Genomic DNA, 17554 nt, shown 5'->3' on the forward strand with positions numbered 1-17554 from the left:
TATTTAAAAATTTTTAAATTATTAAACATTAGAAGTAATAACTATTTAAAAAAATTGTAATTAAATATTTTAAAAAATAGATGTTTACATATTCTTTTTTTAATTTCTCCCTTTTCCTTATAAGCTCTATAAGAAGTCTTGCTCTTTCCAAATCTTGACGTAACCTTTGCCAATATTTCAGTTGTTCACCAAGAGTACTAGATGCCTTATCACCATCTTTCTGTATACATATATAATAATAAAATTACAGGTAAAAATAGTTTCTTTAAAAAAAAATCTAGAATATTTAAAATTCTGTAAGACATTTTTATACCATTATAGATTCAAAAACAATTAATAGTAAATTGAGCGATTTTATTCTGTAAATTCTCATCTCATACTTTTAGCATAATCAAAATATTTAAAACACTAATACAGTTTATGAAATACATTAAATTTAGACAGTTTAAAATTTATTCCACTAATAATTGATTAAGACAAATTAGCAGATACTAAAGATTCAAAGTGATGAATAATTACCAATTTCAAATCTGAAGAAAGCTATCAAGAATAATTAGATAATTACTATTTGAAACTGAGTATTCTTTGAAAAGAATGCATAAAAATATTTTACATGACTGATTATTTATACAAAAACTTCTGTTTTAAACATAAATCTTTTTATTACTTTTTAAAATTTAAATGCAAATTGCTTTATCTTATAATTTCAAATTTTATTTAATAATAAATTATTTTTACATAATTAACATTAGTCAGTCATATAACTCACAAATTGATATATTACTTTTATAAAAGTGATATATAGATATGTGATCAGATCAGTATGTAGTTTATGAGATACAAACAAATTCTGTTTCAAACAAATACAGTACTTTCAACCTTTTAAAAGGACTGAAATACACAATGAAAATTAAAGGTGTATTATATATTTATTGTAAATATTCCAGTTAATTTAATTACTTATGAAACCAGTATCTCATAATCTACATACTTTCTTTTACACTCCTCAAAAGTGAAATTGCAATACCACAATGGAATGTGCACAGCCACATGCAAGTTGCAGGACCAGTAAAAGATGAGAGAGATATGCAAATGACTATATTTCAGTATGCATCAGGTCATGTGGTACCCAGTTTTTGGCTGTAAAAACCAGCAGTTGGCTCAGACCACAAATGCTATCAGCAATGGTTTGTGGCATCCAATCTTTTGAAGAAGTGTAGAAAATGCCTTGGAGACAATAACAAGCTAATACCACCAGTTAATGGGGAACAAAACCTTATCCTGGAGCTGCGCAGCCTCAGTTTGTGGATGCACACAGTTGTCATGCATGTTGGGCAAGACATGAGTATCATCCAGTGATATGTGACACAATACACGCAGGAACATCTGCAAACATGTCAAAGAGGGAATAAATCACATTGGTACATGACTGAGCACACAAACTGGCAGATTTGCTAAACAGCCTACTGAATCTGTTTGCCATGATACATGTCATCCAAAGTCACCTGTTGACATCAACAGATGCATCTGTGTCTACCCAAATCATTAGCAACAGGTTGCATGAAGTCAGGCTGCACACAAGGCAACCAGCAACAGGGTGTGCCATTAACTGCTTGACACAGGGCTGCATGCCTGGTGTGGTGGTGTTGTCAGTGCAGCTGGACCACTGAATAGCATCAGGTATTGTTGACAGATGAATCCCACTTCTGTCTGTAGAAGAATGATGGCCGAAGAGAACAAGTGTAGCAGTATCCTGGAGAATGCTACATACTAGCCCTTTTTGGTGAGTATCACACCAGCCATCGTGGTTTTGGGAAGACATGATTTTTGATCAACAGACAGCTCTCTTGAACATTTCTGGTACTCTGACAGAGGACCAGTATGTCACACAAATTGTGAGGCCTGTGGTTTGGCCACTGCATCTGACACACTGTTCCAGCAAGACAATGCCAAACCACACATTGCACAGCAAACTCTCACAATCTTGAATGAAATTCACATCCTTCTCTGACCAGCAGCCTTGCTGGATCTCTCTCCCATTGAACCTGTGGGACTTCATTTGATGTCAGGTGCACTGGAGATCACCACCACATACTGTAGATGACATATACACCATAGAGGATGCAGCTTGACAAGGAATGCCTCAGGCAACCATTAATCACTTCACTGATAGTATGACTCACCTTATAGTGGCCTATATAGCTGCCCGTGGGGACCATATTTATTACTGAATAACCAGTGTCTGTAGCATATCTTTACTCTTTTAACCATTTGCATATCTCTGTCACCTCTTCTAGTCCTGCAATGTGCATGTTGCTACATACATTCCTTCATGGTGTTGCAATTTTCCTTTTAAGGAATGTAAGTAAAAATTTATAAAACCAGAAAACAAAAGAACAATTCTCAAATTATGCTTTTTGTTTTTATTCCAATATTCTTTTTTGCATTACTTGTTCATTAATACAGCTTATCTTTTGTTTATATTTGATATATTAGGAGATGAATATCCAGCTTTATTTCTTCAAAGCTGTACATTTGCAAAAAAGAATAACATTTATAAACTTTAAAATAAAATTTACTACTACTTCAAACTAAAATGCAGTTCAACCTTTAGTGGGTTTCATTTATTGTTCTGAAGTAAATTACTTTTATAAAATATAAAAACTTTAAACATAAAAAATCATCAGAAATAAATAAATAAAACTACCATTATTCTTTTAATAATTTTAAATCAACTAATGATAACTAAAGAGGACAAAACATACTCTAAAATAAAGATTCGAGTTTCTTGTTTTTTAAACCTTTAAGGAAAATATTTTAAACAATAATCCTTCTAAACAATGCATGCTTAAAGAACAAAATCTTTAATCATCTTCATTTCTACATAAGAAAACTAAATTTTCTTAGACAACTAACATTAGAAAACTAAATTTTCTGAAATCAAACTGCATCCCTATATTTCTTATCTATATTGTCAGGCATCTTGCATATAAATATATTCATTGCAATGTGGCAGTAAGAAATTATGCTCTCTAATGATAAAGAAACGTTACAAAATTGTCATACATTTCATCATTTTTAAAAACCTTTCTATTCTGTTTTTTTAAACTAATTACAAAAATTTTATTTGATAAAATAATTAATTGAAATATGTTAATTTTACCTGTTCCCTCCTTGTCAAATGAGATGTTTGCAATCTTCTTAACAAAGGTACACCGTTTCGAGTTTGTCTTTTTAATGTCCAATACCCAAGAAGTCGTTGGAGAAATTGATGTTTTTTGTTCATAGAAACTAATGAAGCAATTTTAGTTAACCTAATTAAATATAAAAAAGTATCAACTCGATTTTGATAGTAACCTTTCTAAATAAAGAAATTTACATAACAACATTCAATATATAATATATCTTAAAAGTTTTTGGTGCCATAGATCAATCCATATATATATAACAAAAATAAATTACCCTATTTTATAATGGAAAATATATAGTAGTAACATTATGACCTAGTAAAAGCAAATGAAAACTTACTGTAAATTAGCATCATTTATCAAAGGATATATAAAAACAGGCCGGTGATGCCATTATTACTCTCCTATTCACACTTAGATTCTTTAACTTTATAAAGTCAACACACCTTAATACTGAGAAAGCTTTTCGAATAACACGTTCAAATTTAATTTGAATGTGTTATTCGAAAAGCCATTGATTTGAACAACTTTAACCTGATGATGGCCCATGGAAAGGGTTGAAAACATTTGTTAGCTGAATAAATGAGCTTTCTCAGTATTAAGGTGTGTTGACTTTATAAAGATATATAAAACAAAATTCAAGTTAGTTATTTTTACTAACTTTCCTATATTTTAATTTTGCTAAAAATCTGAATGAAAGATATCACTTTTATATACTTTTATATTAATACTGAAATACACTAGCAGCACACAATATAGTCTGTATCAAACCCACTTTATGTTTCAATGTGGATTGCACTTGTTTTCATTACAGTTAAATAAACGTAAGGATCTTTAGAAATCAGTACAATAGAGCATCGGTTATCCAACCCCCGATTAACCGACTTATCGATTAACCAACCGCGTTCTGGTCAGCAAATTCAAATGTCCCCTAGTGATGTGGCATATTTGGTTATGTCTTGGCTACTTTAATATTATTTTTGTTAAATTTTTGCATATTTTAGCTGGCAGCACTGGCTTGGCCATGAAAGGGAGGCTAGTATTTAAACCAGGCCTAATACACTATACTAATAATGTATTTTTTCATACTTTTCGGTTATCCAACTTTCAGTTATCCAACCAAGCCCAGTCCCCAATTAAGTCGGATAATCGATGCTCTACTGTATATGTAATCATCCATAAATTATGTAATGTTATTTTTATACTTAACTACCATCCCACTCTCTTTAATGCTCTATAATGTCTTATACATACCCACCCTTAAAATAACACAATGCATATCCTCAATCAACCTACTGAATTGTATTATAAAGTAATACACATCATGGAATATTGAACACTACATCAATTTAATAATTATGTACAAAGCTATGATATAAACAGAATGATTCATTCTGCAACTCTTTAAAAACAAAAATAAATCATTCTGATACCGAAGTATTAATTTTAAAAACTTTACTTCATTTTGATTTAGTTATTTAATTTATCATAATAAGAACATCAAATAAGAAATGAAACATTATATTATATTCTAACTCACATGATAAATAGCTCAACTGTCATATTTAAAAATAAAATTCATGTAACAGAAAAATATTTAAGGATTTCAAACAAGAAAATCTAATTGAATAATTTTATTATTATTCATATTGTAAAAAATATCTACAGATACACAGTAAAAATTAAAATTCACAGATCTAATAATATAATCACAGAATGTTAGAAGTGATCGTAAAAGAATTGATAAAATCATATATAACAAGATTTTCAATACATATGAATTAAGAAAATTTGTATATACAGTAGAGAGTCGTTAATCCGAATCAATTGGGGACTGAGGTTGTTCGGATTAATGATTTGTTCGGATAACCGATTATGTATGAAAAAATATATTAACCTGTCCGATGTTCAAATTTTTCTCTGTTGCATGTCGCTTCGTGTTGAATTTTCGTTGATTTTAAGCCTAACGAAAATTTTTATAATAATAATCGAGGCTATCATATCGTTAAAAATTATTTCTTTATTTTGTTCAAACAAAATAAATATATTGAAGAATATAAAAACATGAAAATTATACTTTAGAAGTAAATCTATTATAAAAAATGTTCGATTCAGCACGACACAGTCCGACTGAAAATCGTTCGGATAACCAGCAATTCGGATTACCGGGGTTCGGATTACGACTCTCTACTGTATAAACAACTCCAATTACTTCGAATAAAACTGGATAATCTGCTGAATTACTGGACTAACTTAGCTTCATTATAGACTGATAATTCAGAAGACTGGCAAATAATTCTAGTTTTAATTTCAAAAATTTTGATTCTGTTTAATGTCATAACTTTTAAGAAAATAGTAAGATCATTTGCTATACTGTGACAATAACTTCTAAAAATTCTACAGTAATTCTCTTTTCTACATATACAGAAAATAACAACAAACTAAATTCTAATTTAATTAATAAGGTTTTAATATGTACAATTATATAAAAATATACACATATATACCTATCTGGAGGAATTGTTGGAATAGATACAACAGGAACAGCTGATCTTTTCTCTGCTAGTATTTTTCGAGCTTTGCGCATTTTTTCTCTAGACTTTGCTTTAGCTTTAGCTTTCTTTACATTATCTGTTTTTCCATCACCTTCATCATCAATTTGCTGCAAATTAAAATTTATATTTTAAAAATAGAATTTTAATGTAAATCTAAATAAAATTATAATAATAAGAAGAAGAAAAAAGAAACAATATATGAAATATAATATGCTTTCTTAAACATTCGTTTACTTTAGTTAACATTAAGATTCACACTTAAAAGTTAAAATAAATACAATAAAATAATATATAAACATAATACATCTTCCACTTTAATAACTAATATAAGTGATCTATTTATTATACATATATTTAAGTGCTTATTTTTGTGTCATTTCAGTTAATATTATATATTTTAATGTCTATTTTAGTGATACAACCTCAGTTTGTGATATTGAGTTTATGGGAAATTAAATGCCAATTTACAGTGACTTGCTTAGAAAACAGTTCTAAGGAACTAATTAGGTTAGAAAAGTGCACTGGTATTAAACCAAATGTCATCTTAATTAATCAGGCTAATTAAGAGCTATTATTAATAATTAACTATTAAGTGATTTTGTACCAGAGGTGCCATCTCTCATTAAATTTAATAATTATAATACTTACTAATTAATTTAGAATATTCTGGAAGAAAAGAATCAGCCCAGAGTGGGACTTAAACCTGCTACTCTTGCTTACCATGTGGATGCATTGCCAGTTATGCTACCTGGACTCGAGCGATTCTTTGCTTCCAGGCATATTTAATTATTAACATAACTATCAATGATTACTCCCAACATGATTACACGGTTATCTCTCGGTTACTCAATAAACCAAATAGCAATTGTTTGGTTTATTCTTAATACCCCAGGCTTAGTGATGTTTATATCTGCACTGGTATGCATTGATTCTTTCATTGATGTATACAATAATTTGATAAACTAAGTATAAACATGTTATACTGTAACATGTTTGTTACAGTAGAAATTACTAACAGAAATGACTGTGCAGCCAGAGTAAAAAGTAAAACAACAAACATTAAAATAAAAACCTCATTAACAGTTTGGTTATTTTAACCTACCACTATATTGCAAAACTGAGATGGTACATAATGGGGCAATTTCATTAGTCAGGTAAACAGAAAATAATGTTTTTCAGCAGATAATAGTTGTTGATTTATACCTTCATGAGAAGATAATTCAAGACAGTCAAATTTTTCGTAATGTTAACACTAACATAGCATTCACAGCCAAATATTTTGTGCTTGCTAGTAACTTTGTATTAAGAAATATTCCTATATTCCTATTCCCACTGGTCAGATATAAAAGGGAGCTTGTTGTGGGTGGGGGTTGAAATTAATTTGACTGAATGTGGTTACTGATCTAACTGATTTCTGGATGAGAGGGTGGTCTCTGAAAAGTTTCATTGTATTTGCTCAAACCACGCTAAAATGTATAAAGAATAAACTAACAAATTTTCTTCTTAATATGTATTAAAAACAATACAAACTCACATCAAGATACAATACAAAATACAAAACAAACTGTTCTTATTCCATTCTTTTCATTCACCTGATGATGATGAGGATGAATTAATTATTAAAAGTGCTTGGAATAAAATTTTGAAAAACAATAATGTATCTTGTAATTCAATTGTGAATTTTAACACTACAGACAGTTCATTTTGTATTTAATATAAAATATGTATATTCTGCAATAAAAATATATATCTAAAAATTATAGAAGATAACAAACCCAGAAAACTAAAAAGCTTTTCTGTTCTAAGAACACCAAAAAAAATCTACTAGAGTTCATTCTATTTTCTATAAAAAGCTGGATTTTTTAAACTATAACATATATCATATCTTATTCTTTTTCATCAAAAATTCCAATTTTCACTTAAATCTAGCATTAACAACTCAATTCACTTATAGTGAATACATTTCCAAGAATTTAATTAAACAAGAAAATCAGTCCTAAAATTAAGATATCATGTTAAAGACATTATCACTAAAGTAACTTATAATTTAGATGCCACTCTTTCTTCCAAGACAACAACAAAATGATTCCTTCATATGAAATATCAGTCAAATGATTAATGTAAACAAAGTTGTATAAATTAACTTACCATTATTATTGAATATAAAATAAAAATTTTACGATTGCAATTGTATATCATAATTTATAAATAATTTTATAGCTACAATTAGACATTACTAGTTTATGGTATCATAAAATTATGTATTATGTAGGACTCCCAATCCTTGTGACTAGAAGCCCTGAAAGGTATTAATAATCTGTCAGTTCCTGAAAAGAAAAGCAAACAGCTCTATATGGTAAATAAATTGCACCTAAAGTAATTGTACGCAAATAATCACATATCAGAGGCTGATTTGTGTGGAAAAGACCAAAAAACATGGCCACAGATTGGAGAAGAGCACAAATCGGAGTGATCACAAAATAGGTGTCTGTCTTATTTAAATCAGTAAAAAATTTCGGGGAATTTTTCTATCAGTCACAAAATAGTGGTAATCACACAAAGGGAAATTTTACTGTATACATAAAATATGTGATTCATCTACAGAAATTTCAACTTTGATGTAATTTTCCAAGTTAATTTGCTAATTTCTCCTTTTTTTTTTTATTCATTTAAATATCAGTTATATTGTTTTAACATAAATCTACATAAGTTAATTATATTAAAAGTTATTTGATTTTATTTACTATTTAAAATCTAGAAACTACTCTTACCATATCAGAATCAGCTGGAGTATGAACATCACAGTATGCAGTTTTCCTTACATATGAATTACCATTATTACCATTTTCTCTTACGGCTTCCATTTTCATATAAAGACCTGCTTGTTGGGCACATGTTACATGGAATGCTAAATGAAAATATTAATTTTAGATAATTATTTTGCATTTTAACTTTTCATAAAAATTAAAATTAATAAACTATATTTTTGAAAGGTGTTGTAGCAAGTTCGTAATTTATCTCTGTTGAGTACTTCCAGACTAATATTAAACAGGTTTTACATCCGCAATATACTGAGATCATTTAGCTACTAAGGATGTTCGTAACCTTATTTTGTTCACATGCAAAAAAAGTGTTTTTAACTTTGCCAACACTAACAGTTTATACTTTTTTCTTTACACTTACATATATCTTGGAAATATATAAATTATAATTACAAACCATCTAAAGTAAAAAAATTGTTAAACTGCTTATTTTCAGGGATCCATTTCAATAATCATCAAATTTCATCCATCCAACTGAATAACTTGATCTAGCAACTATTAACAATTTCGTACTATAGAATTATTCGATAATGATAAAATAAAACTTTTGGTAAATAACAATAATATTAACAACATAATTAGTGTAACTGATTTCACAGATTCTAATCACTTAGTTAAACTGAAGAAAACAGTTCACTAAAATTTCCTAAGAGTTCTCTTTTTTAAAGTTTCTTCAGATTTTCAATTCATGTTATTTATCAATTCAAAACTAAATATTAATTGTCTTTTTTCTATTGACTTTACAGGTAAACATAAAATTTTTTAAGAAATAAAAGAATAAAATAAAAAATTTGTAATGATATTATATATCATATGTATAAGGTTTGAGTTTGAATGATATTTCATGAACTGGAAAAAATATGTAATAATTAAAAGTTTGATGTTTCTGAAGACAGAAAAAATAATGTTTCAAAAAAATGTTATGAAAATAAACTAGCATGATAATGAGCTGTGGCTGGGGTTAACAAGATCAAGGGACCAGTGTTGGGGTTGAGGCTGTCTAAAATTAATTACGCAAGTTTAGAGTATGGTCCTGCCATCAGGTGTGTTTCGTTGGACACACCTCCAATTTAGGCAAAAAAAAAAAAAAAAACACACAAATAATCTCTGCACTCAAAGCTAGAACTATTTAAAATCAATGACACAAAAAACCTTACATATGCTGTTTCTAGCAATTAAACTAATAAGCACAAACGTTTTCAGCTGTTTTGAAAGGCCTTCTTCAGGTGCACTGAGGTCGGTTGGAACGTCAGTTAGCAAATACTCTGAAGAAGGCATTTCAAAACGGCCGAAAACGTTTGTGCTTATTAGTTTAATTGCTAGAAACAGCGTATGTAAGGTTTTTTGTGTCATTGAAAACACAAATAGTTAAGGCGTGAGGGTAAGAGTCACGCCAAAGTCCAGGAATGAGCCTTTCAGGAGGATGAATACAGAGTCAAGTACAAACAACAAGAGTTTACCAAAAAACAAAGTTCTGAACAAAATTATAAAATCCAATTTAGAAAATTGGCCTATTTCTATCTACAAAATGAGGAGGTACTTAATGGGTGGTATCTGAACTGCATGACTCACAACATACCAGGAAAAGAGTTTTCTTCTCTTCTTTCTTTACTTTCTCACCCTGTTCTCTTCTTCCTTTTATCTTCTTTCTCCTCTACTTGATCCTTCACTAGGTCGGTTGTCTCTTGTCTGGTCAATCCCCTGTCCGGCCAGTCAGTCAGTCTCTTCATCCTGTCACTTCTTTCTATTTTATTCTTTATTTTTGACCAATCATGCTTTTGTTCCGGAAGATGATGAAGTAATTTGTAAAATGTATGATTGGTCATCTAGTGGTCCTCCTCCTCTCTTGTCAATGAAGAATGATGTATGTCCATGTGACATGGATAGCATACCATCGGTCATACATCACCATCGAAAAAGGGGGAAACGACAGGCATCCTGTCATCTTTCCCTTCGCATGTTGTGAGATTTATAAAAGTTAATTGATAAATTTCTTACTCTAATTTGTTTCTCTGAATTATTTTAAATTGATATTACTGAAAATTTGGAAAGGAAATCCCTAAAATCGGAAAAGTAGGTGAAATTCCTTTACAACGTTGGCTGATAGATAAACAATCTTAATGTCATGTTTGTCACATTTACATATGCATCTTCAAGATGTGGGTCCAAAGGGCATCCTGCCTGACAGCTAACAGTTGTTCTTTACACAACCAAACAGAATAAAAAAAGGATATAAAATGCACATAAAGTTTAAAAGACAATAAAATTTCTAACTGATTAATTAAAGCGAATACATTATTAGCAAAAAGATTACAATATATAATAACAACCAATTTTTTTTTTTTTGAGGGGGAAATGGTGGGCCTCACAACCCTCTCAAAAATCAAAAAATATTTGTGCACATTTGTATTTATGTAATGAACATGTTCTGTGAAGAAACTTGTATACATAATAACTATCAAAATTAGTAATATTCTATAACAAAACTAATTCTTATACTATCCAGATATTTTAAGAAAATAAATGCATATTACTAGATATCTTCTGAAGCCACAGATCTCAGTTTTGGAAATAATGAACTATAGAATTATATATGTAATTTATATATAAATTATTAACTACTTGGCTTATTTATAAATACGCTAAATATTTGGAAACATTGGATAAATTTTCTTTAATATCCTTTCAATGTTCATAACAGATAATATATAATAGTAGTTAGAGATGACAAGAAAAAAAATATTGTCTATGAGAGAAAATATTGTCCCACAGATGTTCTATTAAATTTAAGTCTGGTGACTGCAGTGGTCATTCAAGAACTTTGATATCATTTTCATGAAAATATTTTCTGAGAAGCAATGTTGTATGTTTGGGATCATTGTCTTGTTGAAAGACAAATTTATTTTCAATTCCCATTTTCCTTGCTGATGCCATTAAATTGTCTTTAAATATCTGTTTGAAATCTACTGCTTTCATGCGATCACGAATTTGAACAGTATTGCCCATTTTAAACCCCAAAAAACACCACCAAACCATTATGTAAGGAGAGTGTTTTATTGTTCCCACAGTTTTATTTTTATCGAATGCTTGATTTTTCTTTCTCCAAACAAATTTCCGTCATTTAGCATCCTGCAACTCTTGTTTTAACTCATCACTCCAAATAACACACTTCCAAAACTCTAGGGGCTTGTCCACAAATTTTTTTGGCAAAAGCTAATCTTTTCTTCTGATTCACTGCTGAAATCATTGGTTTTCTACGAGCCACTCTTCCATGGAAACTTTTATTTATTTATTCTTCTCTTAATAGTTGAAACACTGGCTTCAAGCGTAAGCTCTTCTTTTAATTCTTTAGCTGTTATAAAAGAGTTTTTGGTGGTCTCATGGAAAATCATGGCATTTTCTCTTGATGTTGTGGCCTTAGGGCAGTGTCTCCGTGGTAAATTTCTCACTATATTGTTATTTAAATATTTGACCACTATTTTTCTGACTCCTCCTCATGATATTTGATGCTTTTTTGCAATAATAGAAGGAGAATTGCCATTTTTTTCATTCATGTACAATCTGCACTCTTTCTTCAAGACTCAATTCTCTCTTCTTTAACATACTTTCTTATTGATACTAAAAAACTATTTAACTGACAACTCCGGAATTAAATTTTGTGTTATAACCAATTTGAAATTAATTTCTTACTGGATTTACAATATTTTCTTTGTTGTCAACTTTCAATTGATACAACAATATTTTACTTGTCGCTCTTCAATTGCTTATTGGTGAAACAAACTAATCAGTTATCTATTGTTTTACGCCAATTAACAGGGCTATTGCAATATGCTACTGCAATATGCAGAGTAGTTAATAAATCAGAAATGTTTTTTTCTTTCCTTTAAAAAAAAAAAAACTATTTTTTCAGTTGTCAACTTTGAAATGAACTTGACTGTAACCCAAGTTCAATCTTATAAGTCCAGACACCTCAGTGATTGCTAGGTGCCCAACATTCCTATAATTATGATACAGTCTCTTTGTACTCTGTATTGCCATTTGGCTGAGTAGAGACAAAATTATTTAGAGTTGTTATATGAGGATAGAGTAGAGTTTGTCCTCAAAATTTAATGAGCTGGTTTTGATAAAACTTTGCCATTTTCCATTATTTGAGACAAGAAATCCAAAAATGTAATGAGAGTCCATTTAAATGTAAAAATTAGAGATTGAGAGGTTTTCAATATGCAAAAGAGTTAAACTGACAATGCCTGTGCTCTCTGATGCGACTGAGTGTGCCTAATGAAATTTAGGTCTAGGGGTCAAAAATAAAAACAGCATTGCATGCACCTAACAGAAGATAGGTGCAAAAAAGAACAAAGCAATTGATGAGGATTGCTTTGTTCTTGGATTGCCTCTCTGTGTTGGCACGTGCAGGGATTGGAACACAAAATTAGATTCACGTTCTAATTTTGTGTTCCATTGCTTATTCGGTATATTTCACCTGAAGAAGAACTATTCAACAGTTTGAAAACATTAGTGATAAACTTTAATTATTCACAGAATGCACTGGTAACAGGTAACAAAGTGTTGAGTGTATTGAGTTGAATTACATGAACACTAATTACGAAATACTAATACTTTTGCAGATTGACCAGCATGTCACATATAACCAGGGGTTTTCAGCATACTGGTTAAACTGAAACTATAAAATAACATTAATCAGATCTAACAAAACTAGTTGTTAAATAAATATTAACCTTTTTGTTAAAGAAAACATTCTTCAGAATACAATAACAACATTGTAATTTGACCTACAACCAGAAAGAAAGTTTTTTTACATGATAATAAAATAATTAGTGGCTTATTGAGATTAGTAGTAGTAGCCTGGGCTGCACTGACAATCTGCCACAAAAGTAATACAGTTTTACTACACTGACCTTGAAAGATAACACCTTCCTCTCAAATTTCACAAAAAGGAGATGTTAATTGTGTAAGCTGAGATAATTTGCAAAGAATTTCTGAAATTTGATATGTTTACAAAATAAGACCAAATGCCTTCAAAATGTTAAAATTTATGAATCAAGAAATTAAAGAACCAATAAAGATTAATTGTGGTGTGACAAACGACCAGTTTCTTAATTATTATCAAACACTTTAAACAGATCCTACATGTACTAACAAGATTTTTGAAAGCAACAATCAAAATAGAACTGAATTATCAAAAGAAGAACTGCTTGAAAAAATGGAAAAGCAACAGGAGATGATGGCATAAATGGAGAGTTATACAAATATGCTGGTGATAAATTCCACAAGAGATTATTAACATTCTTCAATAATATACACAAAGAAGCCTGTATACCACTTGAATGGAAGAAGAGTATTATACTGCCTATTCACAAAAAAGGAGATAAACAAAAATTAGATAACTACAGAGGCATTAGCCTGTTAAATACCTGTTATAAAATCTATGCTAGAATTCTAAATGAAAGATTAAAATGAGAAGATGAAAAATTTCTTTTGGAATATCAAAATGGGTTCCGAGAAGGCAGATCTTGTATAGACTCAGCTTTCTCCATTAAATTATTACTAGAGAAACAAAGAGAATTTAATCTGAATACACATTTAGCTTTCATAGATTATACCAAAGCTTATAATACATCACCAAATAATCGCCTAATTTCGGGCTACAATATGGCTAGTTAAATGATTAGCACAAAAAAAGCACATTTAACTAGCCATATTGTAGCCAGATATTTAGGCAATCGTTTGGTGATGTATTATAAACTCATCGGGCTTAAGATGTTATTATTTGTATATACCAAAGCTCTTGACATGATAAAAAGACCCAAACTTTTTGACATCCTACAAAACAGAAACATACCAAATATTTTACTTCAAAATATATGCAATATTTATGAAAATAATACCATACAACTTAAGTTCAACAATGCCACTTCAGAATGTAGAAGAATAAATCAAGGAGTAAGACAAGGATGTCCATTGTCACAAAACTTTTTAACATCTATATAGATACATAATACATCAATGACAGGAAGAATATAAATTAGGAATTCAGCTTCCAAACGACATAAAATTCAATACCATGCTATTTGCTGATGATCAGGTGGTTATTGCTAACTCTGAAGATAATTTACAAAAAGGTTTATTTACCTTAAATAAAATTTCAAAAGAATACGGCATGAAAGTTTCAACTGCTAAAACCAAAGTAATGGCATTTAGAGGCACAGAGAAAATATGCAGCAAAATCGTAATTGATAATACAACTTTAGAGCAAGTTAATAATTTCTCTTATCTAGGATGCAATATTTCTTATGGAAGTGAGAATGACATAAATAATAAGCTCATAAAATTTCTACAAATATTAGGAATAATAAATAATACTCTAAAACCACACCTTGTACAAAAACACTCCAGACTGAAATTATATAAAACTCTGGCTGTTCCGACTCTCCTGTACGGTAGTGAAATTTGGGTTCTAAAGAAGAAAGATATCAAAAAGATTACAGGCAGCTGAAATGAGGTTTATGCACCGAGCTGCTGGATATATGCTCCTGGATCATCATCGAAATGAGGATATTTTGGAGGAACTCCACATGAGACCATTAATTGAAAAACTCTCCACATAGAGAAAAATGGCTTCAATATGTATCGCGAATGTTGCAGGGTAGGATACCTCATGCAGTTTTACAGTATCAACCATGAGGATGACGACATCCTGGACATCCACAAAAACGACTCCTAGATCCTGTCTAGCTGAGACCGAAATGGGTAAACATGGCCTAAATTCATGAATGGTGTACGATTATGATGATGTTCATATGTTTATTTTTTTAATCATATTTTTAATTTATTTAATTTAAAATATTGACCTTGATTTTAGTAGTGTCTTGCCCCTGTACATCATACTTTCCTTTAACAATAAAGCAGTGCCAGTCATCTATTAACTGCTTTCAGGGGAAGTTTTGAATTAAAATAATGTGATTTCCAGTTGGTACTGAAAGTTCTTATAGTTAATGGGGACCTCCTGCCCCTAAGATTTTTATATCTGATCTCATCTTTCGTCTATCTAACTCTGTTCTTGAGACTAAGGAAAGACAAATGGATGAACAGAAGTGAAAATTTATAGGTCTGAAATTTTTTCAAATTGCAGCCCAAAAAAGCACTCTTGGCATTCCACGAGTATTTTACATTGCTAGAAAAAAAAACAAAATGCAGAAATTAAACATATAATCATAGATTTTGATGTAATGCTGAGTTTCACAATTTTAGAATAAAAAACTGACATTATGAGATACCACATGACGTAACTCATTTCATTTATTTTACGTGCCATCTAAAGAAGGATGTATAACCTCACATAAATAAACATTCTGGTATTCCCTGGGATAAGCCAGTGTGCCAATTTTTACCACACACAAATATCTGATTTCTTGGTCTTTCCCAGATTGACCAACAAGCTGGTCAATCTGCAAAATATGGTATATGACATAGGCTACATTACTTGGGTTTATGTAGGATGTTAGGAACCATATCCCATTATCACCATTGTTTTTTTATTCTCAACTTATGATAACAGTCCTGAAATGGAACTCTGTGTAAGTTAGAAATCTATCTGTATAATTTGAATAGCTGTTTTAAAGTTTGGTTCACAGAGCACAGATGTTATCTTCCAACATCAATAAAGTGAGAAATGAAGTAAATAACAGCCAGCCACAAATCTTACCATCTTAAATAATGATCTGTGTTAAATTTCAAATAAAATACAGAGATAAGCTGGTTAGATAAATAAGCTAGAAACTGAAAAAATCACAATAATTTAGAAATCATTCTTCCAGATATAAAATTCCCTATCATTAAAACAAAAATAAATGAACAACTTTATATATATATCTGAAGGAGATAAAATTAACACCATTAAAATGTGATCCCTCAATTTTCCTTGTGCTAAGGTAGCAAGCTTGAAAAACAATAGAAATCTAAATAAAGCATCTGCAGAGATTGAACAAAATAATTCAAACACCAACAAAAATCACTTTTTGTTTATTAATAAGAAGTAGGACCCTTTCTGCAGATAATACAGCTGAGGAATAAACAAATATAAATCACAAACAAAATTAATGTCAATTTTGTACCATTCTTCAACCAATACTGTTGTGTCTAGTTCCCTACACAGTAACTAGACATGAAAAGAAACTATTCCATATAAAGTGGTTACTTATAACAAACAACTTAACAACTACAAGCAAATAGGAAAGGCATTAAACATCAAAATAACCAAAGAAATTATAATTTCAAATGAACCAATGTGTTTATTTTTGACAGTGTTATTTTTCTTGCATCACATTGTCTTGAGAAATACGATAATGCAAAATTTGCAATTTGTAAAACTTTTATTCATTATATAAATGTTATTCAGATTTGAGTGATACCTTTATTTGATTAAACTGTGAGAAATGTTTTAAGTTATAAAGCATTTAATTTATACATTTGACATCATTTTGTAAGTGTTCAAGACCAATTTTTTTATGGTCCACACACTATTTCTTTGATTGCTTCATTTCTTAAAGTATTCCTGGTTAAACCAATCAGCAAAAACTTTTGATGCTTTCTGCAATATTTTGAGCAATGTTAGTTCTTGAATTTAGGTAATTGATTTTTAACAACTGCATGACTATCATAAAAAAACAAAAATAAAATTGAAGTAATCAGATTTGAAAAAACTAACTGTTTAACCTTAAATACAAAATTTTTCCTGAGTACAACAAAACAATAACATCTTAATTTAACCAACTTCTAAGTTAGAAGGAAGTTTTTTGTTTTTTAATAGAGTAATAAAACATTTTGTGGTTTATTTACTTTGGAAGTGGGTGTGACTCCCCTCTCTACTCACTCTCTGTTGTGAAAGTAAAGTTTTATTACCCTGACCTTGAAAGACAACTTATCAACCTTCAATTACAAACAAATTTGAAGTCAATCCATGAAACTTGGA

At 29.9% G+C, this 17554-nt stretch overlaps 1 protein-coding gene across 2 annotated transcripts in view; it reads right to left on the reverse strand.

Annotated features, from left to right (window-relative positions):
- Br140 (bromodomain-containing protein 140) overlaps positions 1-17554 on the reverse strand; it is a 148974-nt gene that overhangs the window by 71298 nt on the left and 60122 nt on the right. For both annotated transcript variants that reach the window (XM_067269906.1, XM_067269905.1), the window contains exons 5-8: positions 8515-8651; positions 5696-5850; positions 3164-3314; positions 89-220 (exon numbers count right to left, since the gene is read on the reverse strand). In XM_067269906.1, the coding sequence (XP_067126007.1) occupies positions 89-220; positions 3164-3314; positions 5696-5850; positions 8515-8651 (575 nt within the window). The remainder of the gene's footprint in view (positions 1-88; positions 221-3163; positions 3315-5695; positions 5851-8514; positions 8652-17554) is intronic.

The sequence above is a fragment of the Centruroides vittatus genome, unplaced genomic scaffold, assembly GCF_030686945.1.
Source record: "Centruroides vittatus isolate TY-2023 unplaced genomic scaffold, ASM3068694v2 contig_359, whole genome shotgun sequence".
In the NCBI taxonomy this organism is placed as follows: Eukaryota; Metazoa; Arthropoda; class Arachnida; order Scorpiones; family Buthidae; genus Centruroides; species Centruroides vittatus.